General features: G+C 40.3%; 1 protein-coding gene across 1 annotated transcript in view; it reads left to right on the forward strand.

The window, feature by feature from the left end:
* MYH15 (myosin heavy chain 15) overlaps positions 1 to 26,847 on the forward strand; it is a 164,827-nt gene that overhangs the window by 9,805 nt on the left and 128,175 nt on the right. Inside the window, 6 exon segments of the mRNA XM_049709855.1 lie at positions 402 to 481; positions 2,491 to 2,583; positions 5,632 to 5,695; positions 5,773 to 5,868; positions 15,400 to 15,503; positions 16,729 to 16,867. Coding sequence (XP_049565812.1) covers positions 402 to 481; positions 2,491 to 2,583; positions 5,632 to 5,695; positions 5,773 to 5,868; positions 15,400 to 15,503; positions 16,729 to 16,867 — 576 coding nt within the window.

Raw genomic sequence — 26,847 nt, forward strand, 5'->3', positions numbered from 1 at the left:
GGGAAATCTAAAGCTCAACTTCCTGGTAGAATGTTTGGTAGGTTCTCTTCCGAGGGACCTGGCCATGTGATGGTAGCCTTCATATGTGACAATCTCTTGAATAGTTGGTGGTGAGGAGACCTATCTCTAATTAGCAAAGATACTCCACAGCTTTTTGTTAACAGGACCATGAGGAACAGGCTTCTTATTTTTATAAAGTCTTTGATCTTTCCCTACTCTAGATTTTTGCTCATGATGTTTTTTCCAGCCTGAGATGTCCTTTTCCTTCTCCCAAACAACTAAATGTCTGCATCTCCTTCAAGTTCCCTCTTAAGTTCCACTTTTCTATAAAACTTTCCCTCTTGCCTTAGTTTATATGGTTCAAATTATTTATCTTTCATTGCATTTATAATCTCAACCAGTTAGCTGTGTCATTGAACTGTGTCATATTATCCAGTACTTTGCCACCATAGCAACCACGGGTGAATCCGAAGAAAAGCCAGTAAGTGTTTATAAATCTTGGCAGAAAAGGTGGGTGGCCCTATCTGCTAATCATGGAGGCTCTGCCCCGATCACTTATGGGGAGAAAGGAGGAAACCGCACCACAGAACAATTAAAAAATTATAGAAAAGTCATCTTCCCCATTTTTCCTTTGCCTCTTGGGAGGATCATCAAGTACTCTGAACCAATTTGTTTCAGATCTGCTTCAAGGGGCATTTACTGGCCTGATCTTTGTTGCTTGGACCCTCTGAGAATTAGCTACTTAAGATCCAAACCACCTTCCCCCAAAACTAGGGTTACCAATGCCTTGAATGGCCACTTTTGATATTTCTTAATATTGAAATATCTTCTTTGTGGTATTTCTTTAGCTGCTGTGAGCTGTCAGAATCCCTCAAATATGTACCAATAGAAAGAACTCTGCTTCCTTTACCACTAACTTCTGGACCAAATCCCAAATGCCCAATGGATGTACACTCAACTGCAATCACATTCTACGTTCTGAAAACTTTACCTTCTCTCTTTCTCTAATTATTTTAATCCTTGGTAATTTTTGCTTTAGCTTACTTTGTTTAGCTCCATTAACAGGTTGATGGTAATAATCTGAGGATACCTAGACCATGAGAGTTGGTATGTAAAATAAGATTAGATAATGCTGAGCAAAACTCAAAATCAATGAGTTACTGAGCTGTTGGAGCCTCTCATCTATGTCTGGCGTTGCTGCTTTGCTTTTTCCGTATGATCCTAGATGTTTCCTGCTGTATTTGCAAGATAAGAAGTGTATCAAAATAGCAATCTAGTCCAATTTCCACACCATGGAAAGTTTCTTTTCCAACCACCACATTCCTGAATTTGATCGATTTCTCTAGGTATCACTGGATTCTATTATTCACTAGATATTCCTTCATTTGTGTGTACATTTTAGGTTGTTTTGTGTGCATTTGTTTGTTTGGTCTAACCATTGAGCCCTATGATAATACATAACACAATACATAATACATAAAAGTTCTGTGAAAAATTTTGCTTATATAGCCCTTTTATTTCTTTAAAGGACAGTAGACCCATAATACATAGAAGGAATATAGTATTTGTAAATCTATAAATTCTTAAATACCACATACTATAAAATGCCCCCCATAAAATGTATCTTTGAGGCTGACTGGAAAAAAACAAAGCTATGTTGCAGTTTAGGTGCTAAGTGGTCATTAGGACTTTCTCAGTGTAGGTGACCTGCTTTGGCCCATCAGCCTGAGCCAATATGATTCAAATTCAAGACCAATAATACCATTTCAAGTCACCGCTTGGTATGAACCTCTAGGTTACTTAGGAATAATAGCAAGCAAAAATGTAATTTAATAATGCCGCATCTGCTGTATTATTTTTGGATAAATTTCCAGGTGTGAGGATTGAATGGGAAGAGAGGCAGATTAGCAATGAGGGGGAATATATGGAATGAAGTTTGGAAATAGGCTATGGTATTTGTTGTTGTTGTTTACTTTGGTAAAATACCAGTTTTCTTTTCCTACTCAGGCCAATGCCAACCAAAAGAGAAACATTGCAAGTAAATGAACTCCCACATATAGTCATGGGGCATCATATATTGTCAATCTTTCATCCATCTATTTTTTTTTTTTTTTTTTTGCGGTACGCGGGCCTCTCACTGCTATGCCCTCTCCTGTTGCGGAGCACAGGCTCCAGACACGCAGGCTCAGCGGCCATGGCTCATGGGTCCAGCCGCTCCGCGGCATGTGGGATCTTCCCGGACCGGGGCACGAACCCATGTCCCCTGCATCGGCAGGTGGACTCTCAACCACTGTGCCACCAGGGAAGCCCTCATCCATCTATTTTTGAGTTACCATTCCAAAATAACCTTTCATCACCAAATTTGGAAGTAGTTTTTGGCTACTGGTTACCAAAACAAGAAAGAGGTTTGACCTGGGTATGGAGGACTTGCCATATTACAGAATTCTGGGAAAAGTTTCATCAGCTGTATTTCTCTTACCTGTATCCCAGGGGACTCTACAAAATCAAATCAAATGAGTGAATCCTGTCTTGGAAGCATTTGGAAATGCCAAAACCCTGAGAAATGACAACTCCTCTCGCTTTGTAAGTAACATGATTGAGCAATATATCAGAGTCTTTAGTTTTTAGCAAATGGTAAAACTCATGCCTGAGCACACAGATCCAAAAAAATTTTTAGAACATCAAAGAAGGTTATTGATTAATGTTCATAATATTGTTAGATTCCTCAAGGAAGTCCGCCAGCTTCATCATTAAGACAATTAAAAATACATAGAAATATGTGCTTGAGAAGCTTCTGCGGTTTGGTCAATTTCAGGAAGAAAATATTTATCTTAATAGTGTCAAATTTCTTTATACTCCCAGTAGGGAAGCTCATTCAGCAAATTCTAATAATGTTTTATATTTTAGTACATTTTACAGATCTGTAAATACTTTCTCCTTCATAATTTCCTATACTCCTTGTAATAAGTCATTTTAGGAAGCACTTCCAAATTCACTTACTACAATTATTGTTTCTACTCTTGCCTATGGCCCCCCTGCCCCTGCATATTTTTCACTGAGGATTTTTTGGAGGGGCACGGGGAGAAAGCACTTTTTAAAGTAGCTTTTGATAACTAGCAGTCCCATGATAGAAAAAGGATTTGGATTTCAAACTCAAGCTTCACTAATCCGTTTTATGCCAAGAATGAGTGGCAGGGAGCCATGATATAATTTACAAGGACATTTGCAGAAGGCTTCCTGTTTGACTCTAGGCGTAATTACATAACAGCCTCCTGCTGATTTGGCTGGTTTCCCTCCAAAGCCTTAGAGCTGCCCTGACTACACTTACATCTGCTTGCTACGTCCGGCTGCATAGCGGGTACTAATACTGGGCAATAAAACAACAGCTAGATTGGGGATTTGTTAGGATGTGGAGGCAGTTTCCGCTTAAATATGAAAGAAAGAAAGCTGAAAAAAAAAAAAACGAGAGTGCAAAAGGAAAGATGGAAGAGAGGGAGGGAAAAAAGGAAGATAAAGGAAAGGGAAGAGAGTAAAAGAAAAGGAAGAAAGAAAAGAACAGTAAGTAGAAAGAAACGTAAATAAGTAAAGAAAGCAACTGAAAAAGACCAAGAACAAGAAAAAAGTTGGAAGGATAGAAGGGAATAAAGAAGTAGAAAAGCAAAGTAAACAAAATGGATGAATGGAAAGAAGGAAGGAAAGAAGGGAGAAGGAAAGAAGGTTCAGAAAATCAAGAAATGCAGGTTAAATTCTTTTGATTAATACTCTGTATGTATACTATGCACAAAGAATGTCACCTGCCATTTCAGTAAAAAAGGATGTTGCAGCCATCAAGCCATCAGCCACTGTAGTCGCCCCCTACCCCACCACTGTGTACCCTGAGGGGATTCAGGTTGGAGAAAAGCAAGATATTGGCCCTAGATAGTTAAGGTGCATATCAAAGGGGCAATTTCAATGAGCCAGACTCTTGCATCTTCCCATACATCAAAAAGCACTAAATTCATTAACTTGAGATGTCTGATTTTCTTTAATTAGCAGTAATCTTTTGATGTTCTGACTACCTGGTTTCTGTTGCAAAAACTCCTATATATCCAGGGACCTCCCTTACCTCTGCGGAGCAGTCCCTCAGAGCTACCTGAGAGGCTGTCTTCTGGGCTTAAGTCCTCAGAACGTCCACCGAATAAACATAATTCTCAACTTTTAGGTTGTGCATTTTTTTCAGTTGACAATACACATATTTATATGTAAATGTACATATGCATAAAGGTACACATATGTGTATATATATACATGTGTATGTTTGTGTGTGTGACTCCCAGTAGCCTGCATTTTTTTTTTTTTTTTTCGGTACGCGGGCCTCTCACTGCTATGGCCTCTCCCGTTGCGGAGCACAGGCTCCAGACGCGCAGGCTCAGCGGCCATGGCTCACGGGCCCAGCCGCTCCGCGGCATGTGGGATCCTCCCGGACCGGGGCACGAACCCGTGTCCCCTGCATCGGCAGGCGGACTCTCAACCACTGCGCCACCAGGGAAGCCCTGCATTTTTTAACTTAATGGCTTAATCACCTTGTATTGGCCACTCTCCTTCTCTTGCCTGGCTGCAGTCCTGGTCTGATTCCTTCCTTGCATGGGTATACGTCTACCAGTCTGCCTTCCCCTCTGTACTAACATCCTCGTCCTGCGGGCTCTAACCCCCTGGACTGCCTCCTTGGCTGCGTCTTGATGCACCTGGGCTCTGTCACTTTTGGGCAGACTCTCTGCCCCACTAGATCCTATCTTATGGCTTTTCATTGACAGGCCTGCCTCAGACTCCATTTTCTGCCCCCTTTTCTCTTACTTGCTACACTCCTGCACAACTGCCTTTTCTTTTGATTTCAAAACACACCAAATGTTCCTACATTAGAGCTGTTACATTAGCTGCTTACACCTAGAATCTAGAAGAGCCATGAACACACCTACTTTTCTAATGTGGTATCTCCAGTGCCTAGCAGGTTTTCTGGATCATAGCAGATGCTCAACGAATGTCTGTTTAATAAATGGAATAATACGCCAAGCAGATATTATTTTTCTCACTTTTAGATAAGAACACTGAGGCCCAGAGAGATTCTATAATGCACGCAAGAATGAACAGCCAAGGAGGAGGGGATAAATTAGGAGTTTGGGGTTGATATATACGCATAACTATATATAAAATAGATAATGAATGGGGACCTACTGTATAGCACAGGGGACTATACTCAGTGTCTTGTAGTGAGCTGTAATGGAAAAGAATCTGAAAAAGAATACACACACACACACACACACACACACACACACGTATGTATAACTGAATCACTTTGCTGTATACCTGAACTAGTACATTTTAAATCAACTGCACTTCAATAAAAAAAAAAATAAGAAGAAGAGAAACAGAAGACACAGCCAGCAATGAGCAGGTCTGAGGCTAGACTCCAGGACCACTGCTCGTCCTGATGACACTCCAGCTGCCTCTCGACATTAATTGGTGCCATCACAGACCCGTGTTGCATTTTTTTAACTTTGGGGCAAGTAGTCACTTTGGGAGTGATGTGTGTAATGAAGCCATTGCAACTGCTTGGAATGTTTCAATAGGAGACTGTGTTCTGTGTCCACCCAGGGCCAGTTCATCGGGATGCACTTTTGTGCCAGAGGCAAGCTGTCATCTGCAGACATCGACATCTGTAAGTAGCCATAGCACTGTCTAATTACTTTTCTTCTACACCTACGTTTGAATCTTTACTCATGTCTCATCATGCAGATTTGCTTGAAAAATCCCGGGTTGTTTTCCAGCAGCCTGGAGAGAGGAACTACCATATATTCTATCAAATTCTGTCTGGGAAAAAAGAACTTCATGGTAAGTGTATTATTCTGGAGCTGAAGTTCATTCTAAAACAAGAGACAATAGTCAGATTACTGAATTGCTGTTTAATGTCTCCTAGCCTCTTTAGGACTCAGTTTGTTCATCCTAAAACTTAAGAAATTGAACCAGTTATAGAACCAGTGTTCTATAATTTTACATGGGTAGAGAGTAAATGGTAACACTTTGTTTCAATTTGGTAGTATTTGGAGGTGGGTAGGATGCCCAGCAGAGGTAAATGAATGTGTGTGTATGCATGTCTGCACACATGCTTGTGCGTGTGTGTGCGTGTGTGTGTGTGTGTGTGTGTAAAAAGCACTAGATAATTTTAAAGACTTAAATGATTAAAACCACTAATCATTTAAGTGGGTGCTAGAGACAAGAGGCCAGAGGTGGGAGACATCACCATAGTGTTTAGTGGTTAATGGGAGTTTTATAAAGAAAGGAGGACTTGGGTTGGGATATGGAGAATGGGAAGGGGATGTAACCAGAGTAATGTGTGGAGGGTATTTCCGGTAAGAGGAACAGTGTACACAATGTCAGGAAAAGGTAAGGCAAGATCAGGGAACAGAGAGACCAGATGAACTGGAGGAAAGGATTTTCATAGAGGAATAGTAGAGATTTTATTCTGATGGGGTCTGAACTCAGGAATTTGGGAGGGTGTTGTGTGCATGTGTGTGTGTGAGTGTGTGTATGTGTATGTGTTCCTGTGTTTTGTGGGGCGGGATGGGGTAATAGGAGGTCGTGATTTGTTGAGGGCAGTTGCAGTTAGGCTGGTGTGATGGGCAGGATAGACTGGAGGCAGAAATACTGAGGGAAGTGATTGCAATAGTCCCAGGATGAGATGACAAGACAATTGTCTAAGGCACTGTCTGTGGGAATAGAGGGCAAGGGGATGGACTCATGGAAGAATAGAAAAGTCTAGGCAATGATAAAATGTAGAAATGAGGGAAAGTGTTGAGTCAAAAATACTCCCAGGTTTGGTAATTTGACTGGGATAAAAGTAGTGCCATGAACAGAAATGGAAAAGCAACTTGTAGGGTAAGAGAACGAATTTCCTGTATTCACTCAACAAATATTTATTGTGGGGCTGCTGTGTATACACTGCTTTTTAAGCATGGAGGATAGAGAAGTAAACAAGACCCACAGGTCCCTGCCCTCATGAGCTTACATTCTAGTATGGAAGACGGTAACAAACAAGTAAACAAAGAAATATATAATTCCAGAGAATGGTAGGTCTATAGAGAAAAATAAAGTGGGTGAGGAGATGCAGTGAAATGGGGTTTGGATGATGTTATTTTATTTTATTTTTTTAACATCTTTATTGGAGTATAATTGCTTTACAATGGTGTGTTAGTTTCTGCTTTATAACAAAGTAAATCAGCTATACATATACATATGTTCCCATATCTCTTCCCTCTTGCGTCTCCCTCCCTCCCACCCCACTAGGTGGTCACAAAGCACCGAGCTGATCTCCCTGTGCTATGCGGCTGCTTTCCACTAGCTATCTATTTTACATTTGGTAGTGTATATATGTCCATGCCACTCTCTCACTTCGTCCCAGCTTACCCTTCCCCTTCCCCGTACCCTCAAGTCCATTCTCTATGTCTGAATCTTTATTCCTGTCCTGCCCCTAGGTTCTTTAGAACCATTTAAAATTTTTTTTTAGATTTCATATATATGTGTTAGTATACGGTATTTGTTTTTCTCTTTCTGACTTACTTCAGTCTGTATGACAGACTCTAAGTCCACCCACCTCACTACAAGTAACTCAATTTCATTTCTTTTTATGGCTGAGTAATATTCCATTGCATATATGTGCCACATCTTCTTTATCCATTCATCTGTCAATAGACACTTAGGTTGCTTCCATATCCTGGCTATTGTAAATAGAGATGCAGTGAACATTGTGGTACATGACTCTTTTTGAATTATGGATTTCTCAGAGTATATGCCCAGTAGTGGGATTGCTGGGTCATATGGTAGTTCTATTTTTAGTTTTATAAGGAACCTCCACACTGTTCTCCATAGTGGCTGTATCAATTTACATTCCCACCAACAGTGCAAGAGGGTTCCCTTTTCTCCACACCCTCTCCAGTATTTATTGTTTGTAGATGTTTTGATGATGGCCATTCTGACTGGTGTGAGGTGATACCTCATTGTGGTTTTGATTTGCATTTCTCTAATGATTAGTGATGTTGACCATTCTTTCATGTGTTTGCTGGCAATCTGTATGTCTTCTTTGGAGAAATATCTATTTAGGTCTTCTGCCCATTTTTGTATTGGGTTGTTTGTTTTTTTGATATTGAGCTGCATGAGCTGCTTGTAAATTTTGGAGATTAATCCTTTGTCAGTTGCTTCATTTGCAAATATCTTCTCCCATTCTGAGGGTTGTCTTTTCGTCTTGTTTATGTTTCCTTTGCTATTTTATTTTATTTTTATTTTTTTGGCTGCACCACACAGCTTGTAGGATCTCGGTTCCCTGGCCAGGGATTGAACCCAGGCGACAGTGAAAGCCTGGAATCCTAGCCACTAGGCCACCAGGGAACTCCCCAGGAGGTTATATTTTAGATAGAAGAGTCAGATAAGACCTCTCTAAGAAGGCAATGTTTTGGGAATCCCCTGGCTGTCCAGTGGTTAGGACTTGATGTTCCTACTGCAGGGGCCCGGGGTTTGATCCCTGGTCAGGGAACTAAGGAACTAAGATCCTGAAAGCTTCTTGGCGAGGGGGGTGGGGGGGGGGGAAGAAGAAGGCAATGTTTTTCCAGACACCTGAATGAGTAAGGGAACAAGTAGGCAAAGATTTCTAGGAAGAAATTTCCAGGAGGAAGTAACAGTGAGTGCAAAGGCCCTGACGCAGGAATGCATTTGGTTTATTCTTGGGATAGAACAATGGCCATCGTCGGGGGCAGAATGGAGGGGTGGAGGGGGTAATGTACGGGCAGGTAGGCTGGGTCAGACCAAGCAGCACCTTGCAGGTTATGATGAGAGTTTACATCTCGAGTGCTATGGAAAGTCATTGGAAGGGGAGATTGACAAGCTGATTGGATTTCAAAGGTATTGCATCTGTCACTGAGGACAACAGTACTCCCACAGGAGTGACTTTGGGATGAGATTGGAGATCCAGGTGAGCAAATTGATGGGGAAGAATCCCCCACAGCCCATTATGCTTAGATGATGTATGGTATAAATCCAGCAGCGTTTTGACTACATGGTCTTCAACTCCAAACTCTTCTCTCCAAAAGGAGAAAGCTCTACAAACTGGACAGTTATTTTTGCCATGGGTGCAGTTGGTGATACGAAAGCAGCATCTACTCTCTTTCCCACCTTCTCTCTACATAACCCTGGAACAGGTTGTTTTTGTTTTCTTTTTTGTTTTGGTCTTCCTTTGACTAGCCCTGCCAAATCTAACATTCTTGACACTCATTTCTATGCTGTGCAGGGTATCTGACACATAGGGTCCAATGTGAGTGCCAGCAGTGACTGCAAGATTTTTTGGAGCATCTCTGTTTACTCATAGAACCATCTGAAGACTCTGGGCTGCTATGGAAAATTCATGCTTATCATGAATTCACGTACTTTGTTCAGTCTGTGGGCTGCTGAAATTGATTAGTGTACAAAGGCTGACATCTGGTGGTGAAAGTTGGGTATTGTCAGTTCATTTGTTTATGACACCAATTGTCATTCTTGGGGTATTTAAAAATTTTAAACTCTTTCTATTCATGGCTGCCAGAGAAGAGCTTTAGAGTGTCCTGAGGAGTGACACAAGAGGGCACAGCTAAGCAGTATGAGGTCTGTGTCCAAATTTCCAAAAATAGGAGTATTTGTGCATGACAAACGAATCGGGTGTGAAAAATGACAGCAGAGGCTGGCCACCCACTCAAGGAGCCAAGGAAATGGAGTGATGTGTCACCCCAGAGCCAGTCCTCATTTAGCCTCTACCTGGCCTGGAAGATCTCATCTCCCCTTTCCTTTCAGTTAAGGCTGATTCTTGTTCCAGGTACAGCTAGAACCCACTTCCCCAGTCTCTTCAGATAAGGCTCCTTGAAATCCTTTAGTTCTCAACATCATCTGTATAGCTTGGTCTGGCATATATCTTCCTTTTTCTCTTCTTTTATTTGATTTTTTTCTTTATATTTATTTATCGTGCTCACTCTTGCTATTCAAGTGGTGTGTAAACTTCAGGAGAGGAGGTCAGGAAACAAGTCCTTGACTCTTAGAATCCTTGACACTTTGCCTAATGCCCTGATAACTCACTCCATAAAGTGACAGTAATACACAGTGGTGGTTGCCAAGAGGTGTGCCTGAGAATGTCTACTGGTGCCCTGAATGCCTCTGGGGAAGGAAGTGGTCAGCATCTGGACCTCCTATTCTGGAGCATATTCAGTTTATCCTCTTTACCCATTAGGTCTCTCTTGAACTAGTCTCATATCTTTACTCACTTTCTCCCCACTGGTTATTAAGCGGCATAAGATGTGTGTATGGTTGTGCAGACTGTGTGCTTCCCAACTCCAGAGAATGCAATTCAAACCATAGACTATGTGAATGATTCTCTCTGGAGTTGGGCAGTGCACAACCTCTTCAGCTGTACACGACACCACTGAGGAACAGGTAATGACGGGTAATGTGGCATAGAGGCACTAGCTACAGAACTTCATTTGTGAGATCCTAAACTGTTTATTTTTGGCTCAGTGTCAGCTTCACTCCTTTTCATAGTGAGCACAGTCCTGGAGAACATTCAGCCATTCAGAAAGTAAAATTTAATGTCAGGATAACATGAAACAAAGCCTTTTTTTTTTTTTTTACATCTTTATTGGAGTATAATTGCTTTACAACGGTGTGTTAGTTTCTGCTTTATAACAAAGTGAATCAGCCATACATATACATATGTTCCCATATCTCTTTCCTCCCACGTCTCCCTCCCTCCCACCCTCCCCATCCCACCCCTCCAGGCTGTCACAAAGCACTGAGCTGATCTCCCTGTGCTATGCGGCTATTTCCCACTAGCTACCTACCCCACGCCTGGTAGTGTATATATGTCCATGCCTCTCCCTCGCTCTGTCACAGCTCACCCTTCCCCCTCCCCGTATCCCTAAGTCCATTCTCTAGTAGGTCTGTGTCTGAAACAAAGCCTTGAATGATAAAACACTCACCCTTAATGGGTTCTCTGCATCTCCTACTGGAGAGTGGGCCCTAGAAATGAACCTATATAACGGTTGACACCTGCACTTTTTGGAATTGTGAAGCAGTTGACTTTTACCTTTAGCATTCCCTCACCCCTTCTCTTTCTGCCCTACCCCCATCCTTCATGACACACTCCCTGTCCCCGCCTGCCTCCTCCCATCCTCCAGGTGCCCCAGCCTGGTCAACAATCTTCCGTGTGGGCCCTTACTGGCCTAGACAGTCTCTCTGACTCTAATAGTGTCTCATAAAAATGCATTTAGTTTTTTTTCTCATTCTCTTAAGGCCATTTCCCGCGGTAGAAAGAAATTAACTAAATAAAGGAATCCCCGTTTACATGATACTCCTCTGAGATAACCTCAAGCCTCAAACCAATTAAAATTTACTGTTCCTTGAAAATAAGTTTTGATAAGACCCAGGGCAGGGGAGATGTTTGATCTAAAGGCCTTTCAGAGTTCCTCAAACAGTCATGCTTCTGGCCTCGGCATTCTCTGGAGCCCCCACTTCATGCTGAGGGCAGCTGCTCCAGTGAATGGTTACCATTGCGGCAGCCATGTTTCTGGTTGTAAGGGGATGGCAGGAAAGTCTATCGCGTGTGCTGAGTGACGTCCAGAAATGAGGCATCTGGAAGCGGGGAGGGGCTGAGGGAGAAATGCATATATAGCACTTGGGCTCACCATTCTGTCTTATTACCAGCCCCCTCCTGAATCTTGGCTCTTTCCCTCCACCTGGTCCTCTAGTCCTTGGGCATGTGGCGTTCTTGCCCTCTGCTCTGTCTCCCTCTGTGTTTGTCCGATGTTGAGCTTGCACAGAAGTAAGACCCTGCTTCTGTCTATGACAAAGGAGGAAATGGAATCCCGTCATGTTTACCCATACAGGTTTCAGTTGTGGGTGGCATAGTCTAACAGAAACACTAGAGATTGTGTTCTAAATTCGTTTTATCATTAATTTGACTCTGGGCAAGTAGTGAGCCTTTCTAGCCTTCCATTTTCCTATATTTAACATGCAGAAAATAATGTCAGATATAGCACATTTGATCATCATGACCAGGATGAAAATGATCAAAAATGACATAATAAACATGAGAGTAAAATGAAAATTCTCTGAAAGGTTGATCTAGAATGATCTAACAGGTAATTCATGGCAAAGCAATCTTGGAAAGTAAATTTTTTTTTTTAACGAGTCAGCCACTGAAACATGCCCCACCCCCTAAAGACACACGGCAGTGTTTCCTGTTTAGGTGTGTGGTTCCTCTAGCCTCCTCGAGGGAAAGGACTATTTTAGTTTTGTATCCTTACATCCTCCCATAGCATATACCTATGGTAGAGAAAAAAGATTAAACAAATGCTTTGATTTGAAAGAAATGGAGATGATGTCTGTATCTGAGCTGTGAAGGAGGTGAAGGGACAGGACATTGTCACACCCAGATATCTGGCCTGGGTGTGGTGGTGACATTCACTGGCATAAGGAACCACAGAAGAGGAATACCTTCAGGGAAGATAAGGAAAACATCATCCATCTGGTTGTGGTAATGTTGGGTTTAAGCTACCTATGGCCATCCACATTGAAATGTCCAATGGGAAGTTGGAGACTAGGTCTGGAGCTCAGAAAATAAATGTAGATTTGAGAGTCATCAGTAAAGTCATGAATGAACCTTGCAAAAGAATATATAGAGAGATTATTGACAGTATACAGTCAGGACAGTATTTGATACCCCTGCTGACTCCCTCTTCCTTGAAAATCTCCCCACCTTGGCTTCTAGCAGACCACCCTCCCTTGTTTCTCTCCTAAATCTCTGGGCATGGCTTTGCAGGTTTCTCTCTTTCATCCAGTTCATGACTTCAGAGTACCCTGGGGCTCAGTCCTTGGCTCTATCTTGTGGTGATAGATCATCTAGGCTGACCGCTTTAAAGATCATTTCTATCTGATGACTTGCAAAGTTGGATCATGAGTCCAGACTTTTCTTTAGTATTTCAGACTGATAGCTAACTGACTCTTTTATGTCTCCACTTGGATGTTGAATAGGCATCTCACACTTCATATCCCTACAGCCTAGTTCCTAAACTCCACCCCGCAAGACCTGCTCCTACCACAGTGTTTCCCAGGTAGGCTGAAGTCATCTCCATCCTTCCACTTGCCTGGGCACAAACCCTTGGAGTTATCCTTGATCAGCCTTTCTCCCACATTATTCTCATTTGTTCCATCAGCAAATCCTATTGACTCTACTTTCAAAACCCAAGCTCTGGCTACTTCTCACCATGTCTGTTGTTATTCTCCCAGTCAAGTACCACCATCTCCCTCCTGAATTAACCCTTTCCTGGTATCCCTGCTCCCACCCTGTCCCTCTGTCTTTAACCAGCAGCCATAGTAAATTAAAAAAAAAAAAATCAGATCATGTCACTCCTCTGCTCAAAAACCTGTAATGGCTTCATATCTCACATAGAGCAGAAATGCCCAAATCCTCAACATAGCCTGTGAGGCACTCTTGATGCCTCTCTGACCTCATGATCTACCCCTTCTTTGACCAACTGTAGCAACTCAAAATCCCAGGCAACCTTCCACCCCAGGGCCTTTGCATTGGCTTTTTTCTTTCTGGAACATTCTTTCCCTACTTATCCATGATTCTCTCCCATAACTCAAACTTGACTTGTGGAGGCCTTCCCTGATCACCCTATTAAAAACTGCAACTCTGCATCTCCAACACATTTTACTCCCTTTCCCTGCTTTTATTTATCTCCATAGCAATTACTATCTTACATGTCATATATTTTACTCATTATTATTTTTTTTTTACTTCTGTCTCTTCCTGTTGGAATATAAGCTTTATGAGGGCAGGAATGGGATTTTTTTTTCACTGATGTATCCCTAAAACTTACAATAATGCCTGGCATATTATTGGATCTCAAACAAATATTTGTTAATATGAAGTGAAGCATAAGGAAGAATATAAGGAGATTCCTGAGAAGTAGTAACATTTCAGGGACATTTGAATCACCTTTGAAGTAAATACTTAAAAAAATTATTATGAATTATATTTCTATTTAAGTTATATATTGTCCTTGCATTCAGCCTGATTTCTTTTGGGCTAGCCTAATTACTTTTATCAAATAGCTTTATCAAAGTATTATTGACCTAAGTGTAAGTATTGACATGTGTATCTATGAAGTGAAACCATCACCACAATCAAAATAATGTAGGTATCTATTCAAAAGTTTTCTCGTTATCTCTTGTAATCCCTCCCTCCTGCCCATCCTCACTCCCTCAAGCCCTCCTCTTCTAACCCAGTCTCTAGACAACCACTAATATGTTTTCTGTCACTAATATGCTCTCTGCAATCTATAGATTAGATTGCATTTCTAGAATTGTATAAGATGGAATCACGCAGTATATACTCTTCTTTTTCTGGCTTATTTCACTCAGCATAATTATTTTGAGATCCTTCCATGTTGTAGCACATATTCATAGTTCATTCGTTTGTTTGCTAAGTAATAATAATCCATTGTGTGGATAGACAATGTTCTGTTAATTACTGATGGACATCTGGGTTGTTTCCAAATAGAGCTGCTATGAACATTCACGTAGCCCAATTTCTTTGTTTCTGAGATTTGGGGTTCAGGATAATAGAGCTTCACTTCATTGAGTGCTAAACAAAACTCAGATTGGCTCAAAAAACTTCACTGGGAGCGAGTGTCAGGCTTTAAGAGGTTAATGTGATTTGGCCACGTCGGTGGCAGATGTGCTGCTGACAGCTTGCCTTGGCTTCAGCTTGCATTATGCTTCCTGACTAAGTGAATCATGTGAGGAGTCTTAGACATATCAGAGGTGCAGCACTGAACACAGTAGCTGATTTACGGATCCCTTGAAAGACAGACTCAGCCTCCTAATAGGGAGGACGTGATGTGACAGGATGACACTGCTAATGTTCCCTGGGTGCTGACCCCAGCGTCGGCCTGCTTCCTAGCTTTTGAAGCTCAGGCCTGTTATAATTTACAAACCACTTTTCGTCCTCTGACCCTCAACCATGTATCTAGGCCAAATTCCTGTTTTCAAAGTTTTGCCAACATGCAGTATCTGTTTTTTTTGCGCACCAATTCAAGCTGCTGCAATTGAATCTGCTTTCAGATTTGGCCTGCCTAGTCTTCTCTTGGGAGGCATTAACACATGACTGACAAGTTAATAGAGGGCAGAAATTGATTGCAGAGGTTTGGGTGTAGACTATGGATTTTATTTTGGCTTGTTTACAAGTATGCTGTAAGCCGTAAGAGTAAACTGTGAATATTGGTCACTTATTTTCTAAAGCCTTGTGGATTTCTTTAAGCTGTTTAACTGATGGTTTTCCCACTGCAGATATGCTCCTTGTGTCTGAAAATCCCTCTGACTTTCACTTTTGCTCTCATGGAGCAGTTGCTCTGGAGAGCTCAGATGATGCTGAAGAATTGCTGGCCACAGATGTAAGGCTTGTTAGTTATCAAAGTATGGTAATGACAATGAGAAATGAAAGAAAGCATCATAGATCTCCTCTCTTCCAAAGGGTCCTGGAGAAGTGACCTTCCTTCCCCTGGGGGTGGAGAGTGGAAGGAGCCCCTCCAGGACGGTTTCTGTCCAAAGTTTTATACTTATTTATTTTGTCAATATAGTGACTTCGGTACATATGGAAAAGTAGGAAGATGCTTCAACTCAGTGACATCCATTGTTTTTAGTCTTTATTTTTTTCTATTTGGGATTGTTGTTACATAGTTGTTTTGGTGTTTTTTTTTAAATCAAAGATTATAATCATACTGCATATGCTATGTGATATATACTTTGCTTTTTTGATTATTCTTAAGCATTGTTAATGTTATTACAAACTTCATAAACACTTAAATGGATACTTAATATTTTATCAGACATTAATCCTATAGTTTATTTAATCATTCTCCTACTGTTAGACTCAAGGTTGTGTTTTTTTTTTTCCTACTGTGGTGAATGTCTTTGTAGGTGAGTGCTTTTTCTATATATCAGAGTCACCGTATGCTAGATTCCTAAAAGTGAAATTACTAGGTAGGATTATGAATTTTTTATAGTCTCTTGATACATATTCTAAATTAAACACTAGAAAGATTGTACCGATTTCTATCCTCCTGGAGTGTGTGAGAACACACTTCTTACCATGTGCAGTGGCTTCCTAGGATGCTGTTCTTTGGTGACATGGTTTTTCTTTTCTTAAATACTTCCTTTTGCCAGTCTTTAAAATGTATCTGGAATAAAGCTGGGAGAACATATGGGATCCCAGAAATAAGCAACCTATCAGATATGGTGCTACTTTCTTCCATAACCATGAAAGCAAAATAATTTAGCTCATATAGCCAGTTAATGATAGATTATTGGAAAGGAGAGGAGGGGGTCAGGGCAGCCGAGGAAAGTTCTAAAACTACTGGAAATTAAACAAGTCAAGTCATAAGACTTCCTAATTCTCTTTTAAAGGGATAAGCAGACTGTGGGTGACCAAGCACCAACAGGGCCAATTTGCATTGCTTTGAGCAGAGCTGTCACACTTCACTTCGGGGCTGTGGTGATCTGTCTCCTGGCAGCCCACAGCCCACTGAGTGGAGGGAGGTGTGACACACAGCGGGGGTGAGGTGCTTACTGCAGCCATTAGGCAACTGAAGACTTGGCCATCTGCTTCTCTTTTTACAGCAAGCCATGGACATTTTGGGCTTTCTTCCTGATGAGAAGTACGGATCCTACAAACTCACTGGAGCCATCCTGCACTTCAGAAACATGAAATTTAAACAGAAGCCCAGAGAAGAGCAAGTGGAAGCAGATGGCACAGAAAGTAAGGATTACTTTAAAGACATGGCATGTATGCTCTTCAAATCCCTGACCCCAGGTCTGCTCCCCTTTTCCTTGCAGTTAAACTCACCTCTTAGTTTTTGGAAAATGTTGAAATTAATCAGCAATCTCCCTCAATTGCTGTGCCACCAAATTATTCTCTCAGCCAACATTCTGAATTAGAATTCTTGTATCTCAGGATAAGACACATTCCTTAATTAATTATTGATGATGCCAGTAAATTTGCTAAACTTGGGTGACATAGGATTGACTAAGACGTAGCCTGCCTTCAGCATATAGACTATTGAGAAAAACAGAAAAAGGAACAAATTACCATGAGATGCATGAAGTGACATAATGAAGGTGTGAACAAAGACCTGTAGAATTCCAAAGCAGGAGTTTTCCACTGGGTTGAAAACAAAATGGCTTCTTTTCCCTTTGTTTGTTATTCATATTCTAAAAATCTATAGTCATGCCTGCTTACCAAAAAGATCTATAATGAGTTATCTGTCTAGAATGATCATCAAAATAGAAAATCACAATTATGAAAAGAAGGAATCATAGTCATAATTATTTCATTTAATATTAAAATTCCTGGCAATTGCAACAAAAAGGAAAAAACATTCATTCAAATCTTTCAACAAATAATTTTAAAAATTTTATATTTTTAATTGTGGTAAAATATACACAGCATAAAATTTTACCCATTTTAACTGTACATATTAGTGGCATTAAGTACTTTCACATTGTTGTGCAACCATCACCATTATTCATCTCCAGAACTTTCTCATCATCCCAAACTGAAACTTTATACCCATAAAACAATAATTTCCTATTACCGCCTACCCCTAACCCCTGGAAAATTTTAGTCTTTCTGTCTCTATGAATTTGACTACTCTGGGTACCTCATATAAGTGCATTCATACAATATATATTGTCCTTTTGTGTCTGGTCTATTTCACTTAGCGTGATGTCTTCAAGACATGTTGTGCTAAGTGTCAGAATTTCATTCCTTTCTAAGGCTGCATAACATTCCATCGTATGTATATTCTACTTTTTGTTTATCCATTCATCTCTTTATAAACACTTGAGTTACTTCCACTTTTCACTAGTGTGAATAATGCTGCTGTGAACATTAGTGTTCAAATATCTGTTTGAGTCTGTGCTTTCACTTCTTTTGTGTATATACATAGAAGTGGAATTGCTGGATTAAATGGAAATTCTATGTTTAATTTTTTAAGGAACCACCATATTTTCCATGGTGGCTGCACCATTTTCCATTCTCACCAGCGATGCACAAGGGTTCAAATTTTTCTACATCCTCACCAACACTTGTTGTTTTCCGTGTTTTTTTTTCGTTTTGTTTTTTGTTTTTTTTTGATAAGAGCCATCTTAATGGGTATAAGGTGGTGGTGTCTCATTGTGTGGTTTTTTTTTAAATAGATCTTTATAGGAATATAATTGCTTCACAATACTGTGTTAGTTTCTGTTGTACACCAAGGTGAATCAGATATATGCATACATATGTCCCCATGTCCCCTCCCTCTTGAGCCTCCCTCCCATCATCCCTATCCCACCCCTTTAGGTCATCGTAAAGCACCAAGCTGATCTCCCTGTGCTATGCTGCTGCTTCCCACTAACTAACTATTTTACATTCAGTAGTGTATATATGTCAATGCTACTCTCAGTTCACCCCAGATTCCCCCTCCTACCTGTGTCCTCAAGGCCATTCTCTATGTCTACATCTTTATTCCTGCCCTGCAACTAGGTTCATCAGTACTTTTTTTTTAAGATTCCATATATATGTGTTAGCATACGGTATTTGTTTTTTTCTTTCTGACTTACTTCACTCTGTATGACAGACTCTAGGTCCATCCACCTCACTACACTCAATTTTGTTTCCTTTTTATGGCTGAGTAATATTCCATTGTATATATGTGCCACATCTTCTTTAGCCATTCATCTGTTGATGGACATTTAGGTTGCTTCCATGTCCTGGCTATTGTAAATAGTGCTGCAATGAACATTGTGGTACATGTCTCTTTTTGAATTATGGTTTTCTCAGGTATATGTCCAGTAGTGGTATTGCTTGGTCATATGGTAGTTATTTTTAGTTTCTTAAAGAACCTCCACACTGTTCTCCATAGTGGCTGTATCAATTTACATTCCCACCAATAGTGCAGGAGGGTTCCCTTTTCATCATACCCTTTCCAGCATTTATTATTTCTAGATTTTTTGATAATGGCCATTCTGACTGGTATGAGGTGATATCTCATTGTTTTGATTTTTGATTTGCATTTCTCTAATAATTAGTGATGTTGAGCATCTTTTCATGTGCCTCTTGGCTATTTGTATGTCTTCCTTAGTGAAATGTCTATTTAGGTCTTCCACCCATTTTTTAATTGGATTATTTGGGGGTTTTTTGATATTGAGCTCCATGAGCTGTTTGTATATTTTTGAGATTAATCCTTTGCCTGTTGTTTCATTTGCAAATATTTTCTCCTGTTCTGAGGGTTGTCTTTTTGTCTTGTTTATGGTTTCCTTTGATGTGCAAAAGCTTTTAAGTTTAATTAACTCCCATTTGTTTATTTTTGCTTTTATTTCCGTTACTCTAGGAGGTGGGTCAAAAACGATCTTGCTGTAGTTTATATCAAAGAGTGTTTTCCCTATATTTTCCTTTAAGAGTTTTATAGTGCCTGGTCTTACATCTAGGTCTTTAATTCATTTGGAGTTTATTTTTGTGTGTGGTGTTATGTAGTGTTCTAATTTCATTTTTTTACATGTAGCTGTCCAGTTTTCCCAGCACCACTCATTGAAGAGACTGTCTTTTCTCCATTGTATGTTCTTGCCTTCTTTGTTGTAAATTAGGTGATCATATGTGTTTGGGTTTATCTCTGGACTTTCTATCCTTTACCATTGATCTATATTTCTGTTTTTGTGCCAGTGCCATACTGTCTTGATTACTGTAGCTTTGTGGTATAGTTTGAAGTCAGGGAGCCTGATTCTTCCAACTACCTTTTTCTTCCTCAAGATTGCTTTGGCTATTTGGGGCCTTTTGTGTTTCCATACAAATTGTAAAAATTTTTGTTCTAATTCTGTGAAGAATGCCATTGGTAGTTTGATAAGGATTGCATTGAATCTGTAGATTGCTTTGGGTAGTATAGTCATTTTCACAATGTTGATTCTTCCAATCCAAGAACGTGGCATATTTCTCCATCTGTTTATGTCATCTTTGATTTCTTTTATCAGTGTTTTATAGTTTTCTGAGTACTAGTCTTTTGCTTCCTTAGGCAGGTTTATTCCTAGGTATTTTATTCTTTTTACTGCGATGGTAAATGGGATTATTTCCTTAATTTCTCTTCCTGATTTTTCATTGTTGATGTATAGGAGTGCCAGAGATTTCTGTGCATTAATTTGTATCCTGCAACCTTACCAAATTCACTGATTAGTTCTAGTAGTTTTCTGGTGGCATCTTCAGGATTTTCTATGTATAGTATTATGTCATCTGCAAAAAGTGACAGTTTTACTTCTTTTCCAATTTGTATTCTTTTTATTTCTTTTTCTTCTCTGAATGCCGTGGCTAGGACTTCTAAAACTATGTTGAATAAGAGTGGCGAGAGTGGACATCCTTGTCTTGTTCCTGATCTTAGTGGAAATGCTTTCCGTTTTTCACCATTTAGTATGATGCTTGCTGTGGGTTTGACGTATATGGCCTTTATTATGTTGAGGTAGGTTCCCTCTATGCCCACTTTCTGGAGAGTTTTTATCATAAATGGGTGTTGAATTTTGTCAAAAGCTTTTTCTCCATCTGTTGAGATGATCATATGGTTTTTATTCCTTAATTTGTTAATGTGGTGTATCACATTGATTGATTTGCATATATTGAAGAATCCTTGTATCCCTGGGATAAATCCCACTTGATCATGGTGTATGATGTTTTTAATGTGTTGTTGGATTCTGTTTGCTAGTACTCTGTTCAGGATTTTTGCATCTATGTTCATCAGTGATATTGGTCTATAATTTTCTTATTTTGTGATATCTTTTTCTGGTTTTGGTATCAGGGTAATGGTGGCTTCATAGAATGAATTTGGGAGTGTTTCTCCTTCTACAACTTTTTGGAAGAGTTTGAGAAGGACGGGTGTTAGCTCTTCTCTAAATGTTTGATAGAATTCACCTGTGAAGTGAATTCTATCTGTCTGGTCCTGGACTTTTGTTTGTTGAAAGAGTTTTAATTATGGTTTCAATTTCATTACTTGTGATATTTCTGTTTATATTTTCTAATTCTTCCTGGTTCTGTCTTGGAAAATTGTACCTTTCGAAGAATTTGTCCATTTCTTCATGGTTGTCCATTTTATTGGCATATAGTTGTTTGTAGTAGTCTCTTATAATACTTTGTATTTCTGCGGTGTCAGTTGTGATTCTCCTTTTTCATTTCTAATTTTATTGATTTGCATCCTCTCCCTTTTTTTCTTGATGAGTCTGGCTAAGGGTTTATCAATTTTGTTTGTCTTCTCAAAGGACCAGATTTTAGTTTTATTGATCTTTGCTATTGTTTTCTTCGTTTCTATTTCATTTATTTCTGCTCCGATCTTTATGATTTCTTTCCTTCTACTGATTTTGGGTTTTCTTTGTTCTTCTTTCTCTCATTGTTTTAAGTGTACGGTTAGATTGTTTATTTGAGATTTTTCTTGTTTCTTGAGGTGAGATTGAATTGCTATAAACTTCCCTCTTAGAACTGCTTTAGCTGTGCCCCATAGGTTTTGGATCATCTTTTCACTGTCATTTGTTCCTTTGTATTTTTTTTTCTTCTTTGATTTCTTCAGTGATCTCTTCGTTATTTAGTAGTGCACTGTTTAGCCTCCATGTATTTGTGTTTTTTACAGTTTTTTTCCTGTAATTGATTTCCAATCTTATAGCATTGTTGTCAGAAAAGATGCTTCATATGATTTCAATTTTATTAAATATTCTGAGGCTTGATTTGTGACCCATGATGTGATCTATCCTGGAGAATGTTCTGTGTGCACTTGAGAAGAAAGTGTATCCTGCCACTTTTGGGTGGAATGTTCTATAAATACCAGTTAAATCTATCTGGCCTATTGTGTCATTTAAAGCTTGTGTTTCCTTATTTATTTTCATTTTGGATGATCTGTCCATTGGTGAAAGTGGGGTGTTAAAGTCTCCTATTATTATTGTGTTACTGTCGATTTTGCCTTTCATGGTTGTTAGCATTTGCCTTATGAATTGAGGTGCTCCTATGTTGGGTGCATAAACATTTATAATTTTTATATCTTCTTCTTGGATTGATCCCTTGATCATATGTAGTGTCCTTCCTTAGCTCTTGTAACAGTCTTTATTTTAAAGTCTATTTTATCTGATATGAGTATTGCTACTCCAGCTTTCTTTTGATTTCCATTTGCATGGAATATATTTTTCCATCCCTTCTCTTTGAGTCTGTATGTGTCCCTACATCTGAAGTGGGTCTCTTGTAGACAGCATATATATGGGTCTTGTTTTTCTATCCATTCAGCCAGTCTGTGTCTCTTGGTTGGCACACTTAATCCATTTACGTTCAAGGTTATTATCGATGTGTATGTTCCTATTACCATTTTCTTAATTGTTTTGGGCTTGTTTTTGTGAGTCTTTTTCTACTCATGTGTTTCCCACCTAGAGAAGTTTCTTTAGCATTTGCTGTAAAGCTGGTTTGATGGTGCTGAATTCTCTTAGCTTTTGCTTGTCTGAAAAGCTTTTGATTTCTCCATCAAATCTGAATGAAATCCTTGCTGGGTAGAATAATCTTGTTTGTAGGTTTTTCTCTTTAACACTTTAAGTATACCTTGCTACTCCCTTCTGGCCTGCAGAGTTTCTGCTGAAAAATCAACTGATAACCTTATGGGGATTCCTTTGTATGTTATTTTTTGTTTTTCCCTTCCTGCTTTTAATACTTTTTCTTTGAATTTAATTTTTGTTAATTTGATTAATATGTACCTTGGTGTGTTCCTCCTAAGGTTTATCCTATATGGGACTCTCTGTGCTTCCTCAACTTAGATGACTCTTTCCTTTCCCATGTTAGGGAAGTTTTGGACTGTAATCTCTTCACATATCTTCTTAGACCGTTTCTTTTTCTTTTCTTCTTCTGGGACCCCTATAATTCGAATATTGGTGCATTTAGTGTTGTCCCAGAGGTCTCTGAGATTGTCTTCAATTCTTTTCATTCTTTTCTCTTTATTCCGCTCCTTGGCGGTTATTTCCAGCATTTTGTCTCCAGCTCACTTATTCTTTCTTCAGCCTCCATTATTCTGTTATTGATTCCTTCTAATGTATTTTTCATTTCAGTTATTGTGTTGTTCATCTCTGTTTGTTTGTTCTTTAGTTCTTCTAGATCTTTGTTAAGAATTTCTTGTATTTTCTCATTCTGTGCCTCCATTCTATTTCTGAGATTCTGGATCATCTTTATTATCATTACTCTGAATTCTTTTTCAGGTAGATTGCCTATTTCCTGTTCATTTATTTGGTATTGTAGGTTTTTACCTTGCTCCTTCATCTGTGACGTATTTTTTGTCATCTCTCTCTCTTTTTTTTTTTTTTTATGAGTGGGATTGTATTCCTGTCTTACTTTCTGTTTGGCCATAGGCTTCCAACACTGGAGTTTGTAGGCTGTTGGGTAGAGCTGGGTCCTGGTGCTGAAATGAGGACCTCTGTGAGACCTCATTCTGATGAATATTCCCTGGGGTCTCAGGTTCTCTGTTAGTTCAGTGGTTCAGACTTGGAGCTCCCACTGTAGGAGCTTCAGCCCAAACCCATGCTCACAAACCAAGAGCTCGCAAGCCACATGGGGTTGCAAAAAAAAAAAAAAAAAAGAGAGAGAGAGTACAATAACAAAGTAAAAAACAAAATTAGACTAGAAAACTAACAGATATATTAGAAAGAATAAAAAAATTAAAATATAGATGAATCAACAACTGGAAGGTACAACGTACCACAATAGTAAAAAAAAAGAGGAGGAGGGAAAAGAAAAAGAAAAGAAAAAAAAGGGGGGGGTGAGGGCCTTAGCTGTAGAAGGTGGGGCCTAAGCAAGGGCAAGGTTTGGGCGGTGGGTGGGGTGTATCCTTAGGACCCACAGGGCTGGAAAATGCCCTGGGGGCTGTGGGGGCGTCGGGGCTTAGGCTCAACAGAACAGAAGGGGCCCAGGCATGCCTCCCGCCCCCATGTCAGAGGGCAGGGACCTCACCTGGGAGCCCAGCAGGCTTCCTGGTTTCAAGTGGGCGAGACAAATGCCCTCTCCTCTCCCGCTCCTCCTGGAGGGCCCCTCCCACCTGCCTCTCCTGATCTCCTGACCTCCCTCCTATGTCCCCAGGACCAATGTGGCCAGGGGGAGGGGGTGCGCCCTGGAGGGCAGGGGACCAGCCTGGGAGCCCGGCAGGCTCCCCAGGCCTGAGTGGCTGGGGCAATTGCCTCCTCTCCTGCTCCTCCTAGAGGGCCTCTCCCACCTGCCTCTCCTGATCTCCCCAGCCTCAGGGTCACTGATCTGTCTGGTCTCCACTTCTCCTCCTCCCTCAGTACCCCCACATCCTACTAGTTCATTTGGGGGTTCCTCCCATCTCCTTGGGCACCAGGGTCCCCCACCAGCAGCCAGCAGGTACTCTAGTTGTGGGGAGACACGCTCATTGTGGTTTTGAATTGCATTTCCTTGATGAATAGTGATGTTGAGTATCTTCATGTATTTATTGGACATTTGTATATCTTCTTTGCAGAAATATCTATTCAATTCCTTTGCCCATTTTTTGGTTGCATTGTTTGTTTTTTTATTGTTTAACAAATATTTTTGGGGGGCAGTCTGTGTGGGGGACTATTCCTGGTGCTAGAGATATACCTATGAACAAGATATAATCCCTGTCTTGATTGTCTAGTGTGGGAGATAGACAATATATACATAAATGGACAAATATGCGTGAAGTCAGAATGAAAAAATTAAAGCAGAGTAAAAGAATAAAAAATAATAGGAGTTAGGGGGTTATCGTTGATAGGGTGGTCAGAAAGTCCCCTCAGAGAAGAGGACACTTGAGCTCAGAGGAAAATACAGTAAGGAAATGTGCCCTGAATATTGTGTAAACATCTTCTATATTAATGTATTAATATATGCTTTCATGGCATCTTGCTGCCTTATTTTGCTGTTTTTGTCCTTGTTCTTTTTTTTGCTTTTCCAACGCTTTGAAACAAAGTTTTTAAAATTATTTTTATTACAAAAACAAGGCATAGTTATTAATTAGAAAATACAGATAAGCAAATGAAACAACACATCTCATACAGTCTCCATGGTGGTTCCTTCTCAGGTTCTTTACTGGAGCGTCCTCATCTTCCTTACTTCTAACTGCTATAAGTCTGCTGAGCTCAACTCTTGAAACTTTTCTCTGCTCATTTCTTAGCTGATCAACTCAAACTCAACATGTATAGAACTGAACTCTTCATCTCTTCCTGCCCCTTCATTTCTCAGTCTTCTTAATAAATGTCAACTGGATTCTCCTGACTCAAATCTTAGAGTCATCCTGAACTTCTCTCTTTCTTGTTGTCTCTACCTTTAAATATATGTAAAACTCACAACTACCCACAATCACATGTTCACTGCCACCGCTTAGCCTGAGCCACCATTTCTCACCAGACTGTTGTGATAACCTCCTTACTGATCTCCCTGTCTCCTCCCTCATCCCATCACTGTAGTTCTACATATTGCAGCCAGCAGTGATCCTTTCATAGAGTAAACTAGCCCATGTTCCCTCCTTGGTGCTAGGTTCATGCGTGGCTTCCATCTTACTCAAAATAAACCCTCAATCCTCATCATAGCCTCCTTCTGTTACCTCTCTAAATCTCTCTATAATCCCATCTCCATATTATGCTTGATAATATGAAACTTATATTTGGTCTTTGTCCCAATATCTGGCACAGAGCTCTTAATTTGGAATTTCTTGAGTGATGAGAGCCATAAAGATGCCTTTTATGTTAACAAGGTGACTTTTGGACTGTACCTATGGATAGGGTCTTGTCACCACAAGAACTAACCCTATGATTAGAGAGTTGGAACTTTCAATCCCACCCCTGTCAGGGCAGAGGAGCAGGGCTAGAGATTGAGTTCAATCACCAATGGCCAATAATTCAATCGACCATGCCTATGTAATGAAGCCTAAAAAATGAAATCTTAAAAGGACAGTGTTCAGGTATCTTCTTGGTTGCTGAGCACGTGGAGATTTGGGGAAACTGGCATCCTTGGAGAAGGCGTGGAAGCTCTGTACCCTTTACGCATACCTTGTCCTATACATCTTCCCCATTTGGCTATTCCCGAATTATATTCTTTTACAATAAATCATTGATCTAATAAGTAAAGTGTCTTTCTGAGTTCTGTGAGCCTCTAGCAAATTAACTGAACCCAAGGAGGGTGTTGTTGGAACCTCCAATCTGTAGCTGGTCGGTCAGTAGCCTAAGTGACAACCTGGACTCACAATTGGCATCTGAATTGGGGGAAGCAGTCTTGTAGGACTGAACTCTTAACGTGTGGAATCTGATGCTATCTCCAGGTGGTTGGTGTAAGAGTTGAGACATCCAGCTGGTGCCACAGAACTGCCTAGCATGGACCCACGCACCTCAGTGGAATCAGGTGCAGAACCCCCACCTACCTACCCTTTCCCCATTCACTCACTCCTCTCACTCAGCCCACAGGTCTCTTGGCTCTTTTGGGATCATTCGAGCTCTCCTGTTGCAGGACATTTTCACTAACTCCTCCTTCTATCTGGGGCTCTTCCTAGGTATCTTCATGGCTGACTCCCTCACTTTGTCAAGGTGCCTTCTTGGATGTTATATTATCAGAAAACCCTTCCATGACTGCCCCCACCTCCTTCTCATCATCCTCTATCTCCTTACCCTGAATATTTTTGTTTGTGTCATTCATACAGCTGTTTTTTATTGGGTGTCTTACTCCCCAGTCTCCATCAGATG

Source organism: Orcinus orca, chromosome 5, assembly GCF_937001465.1.
Source record: "Orcinus orca chromosome 5, mOrcOrc1.1, whole genome shotgun sequence".
Classification (NCBI taxonomy): Eukaryota; Metazoa; Chordata; class Mammalia; order Artiodactyla; family Delphinidae; genus Orcinus; species Orcinus orca.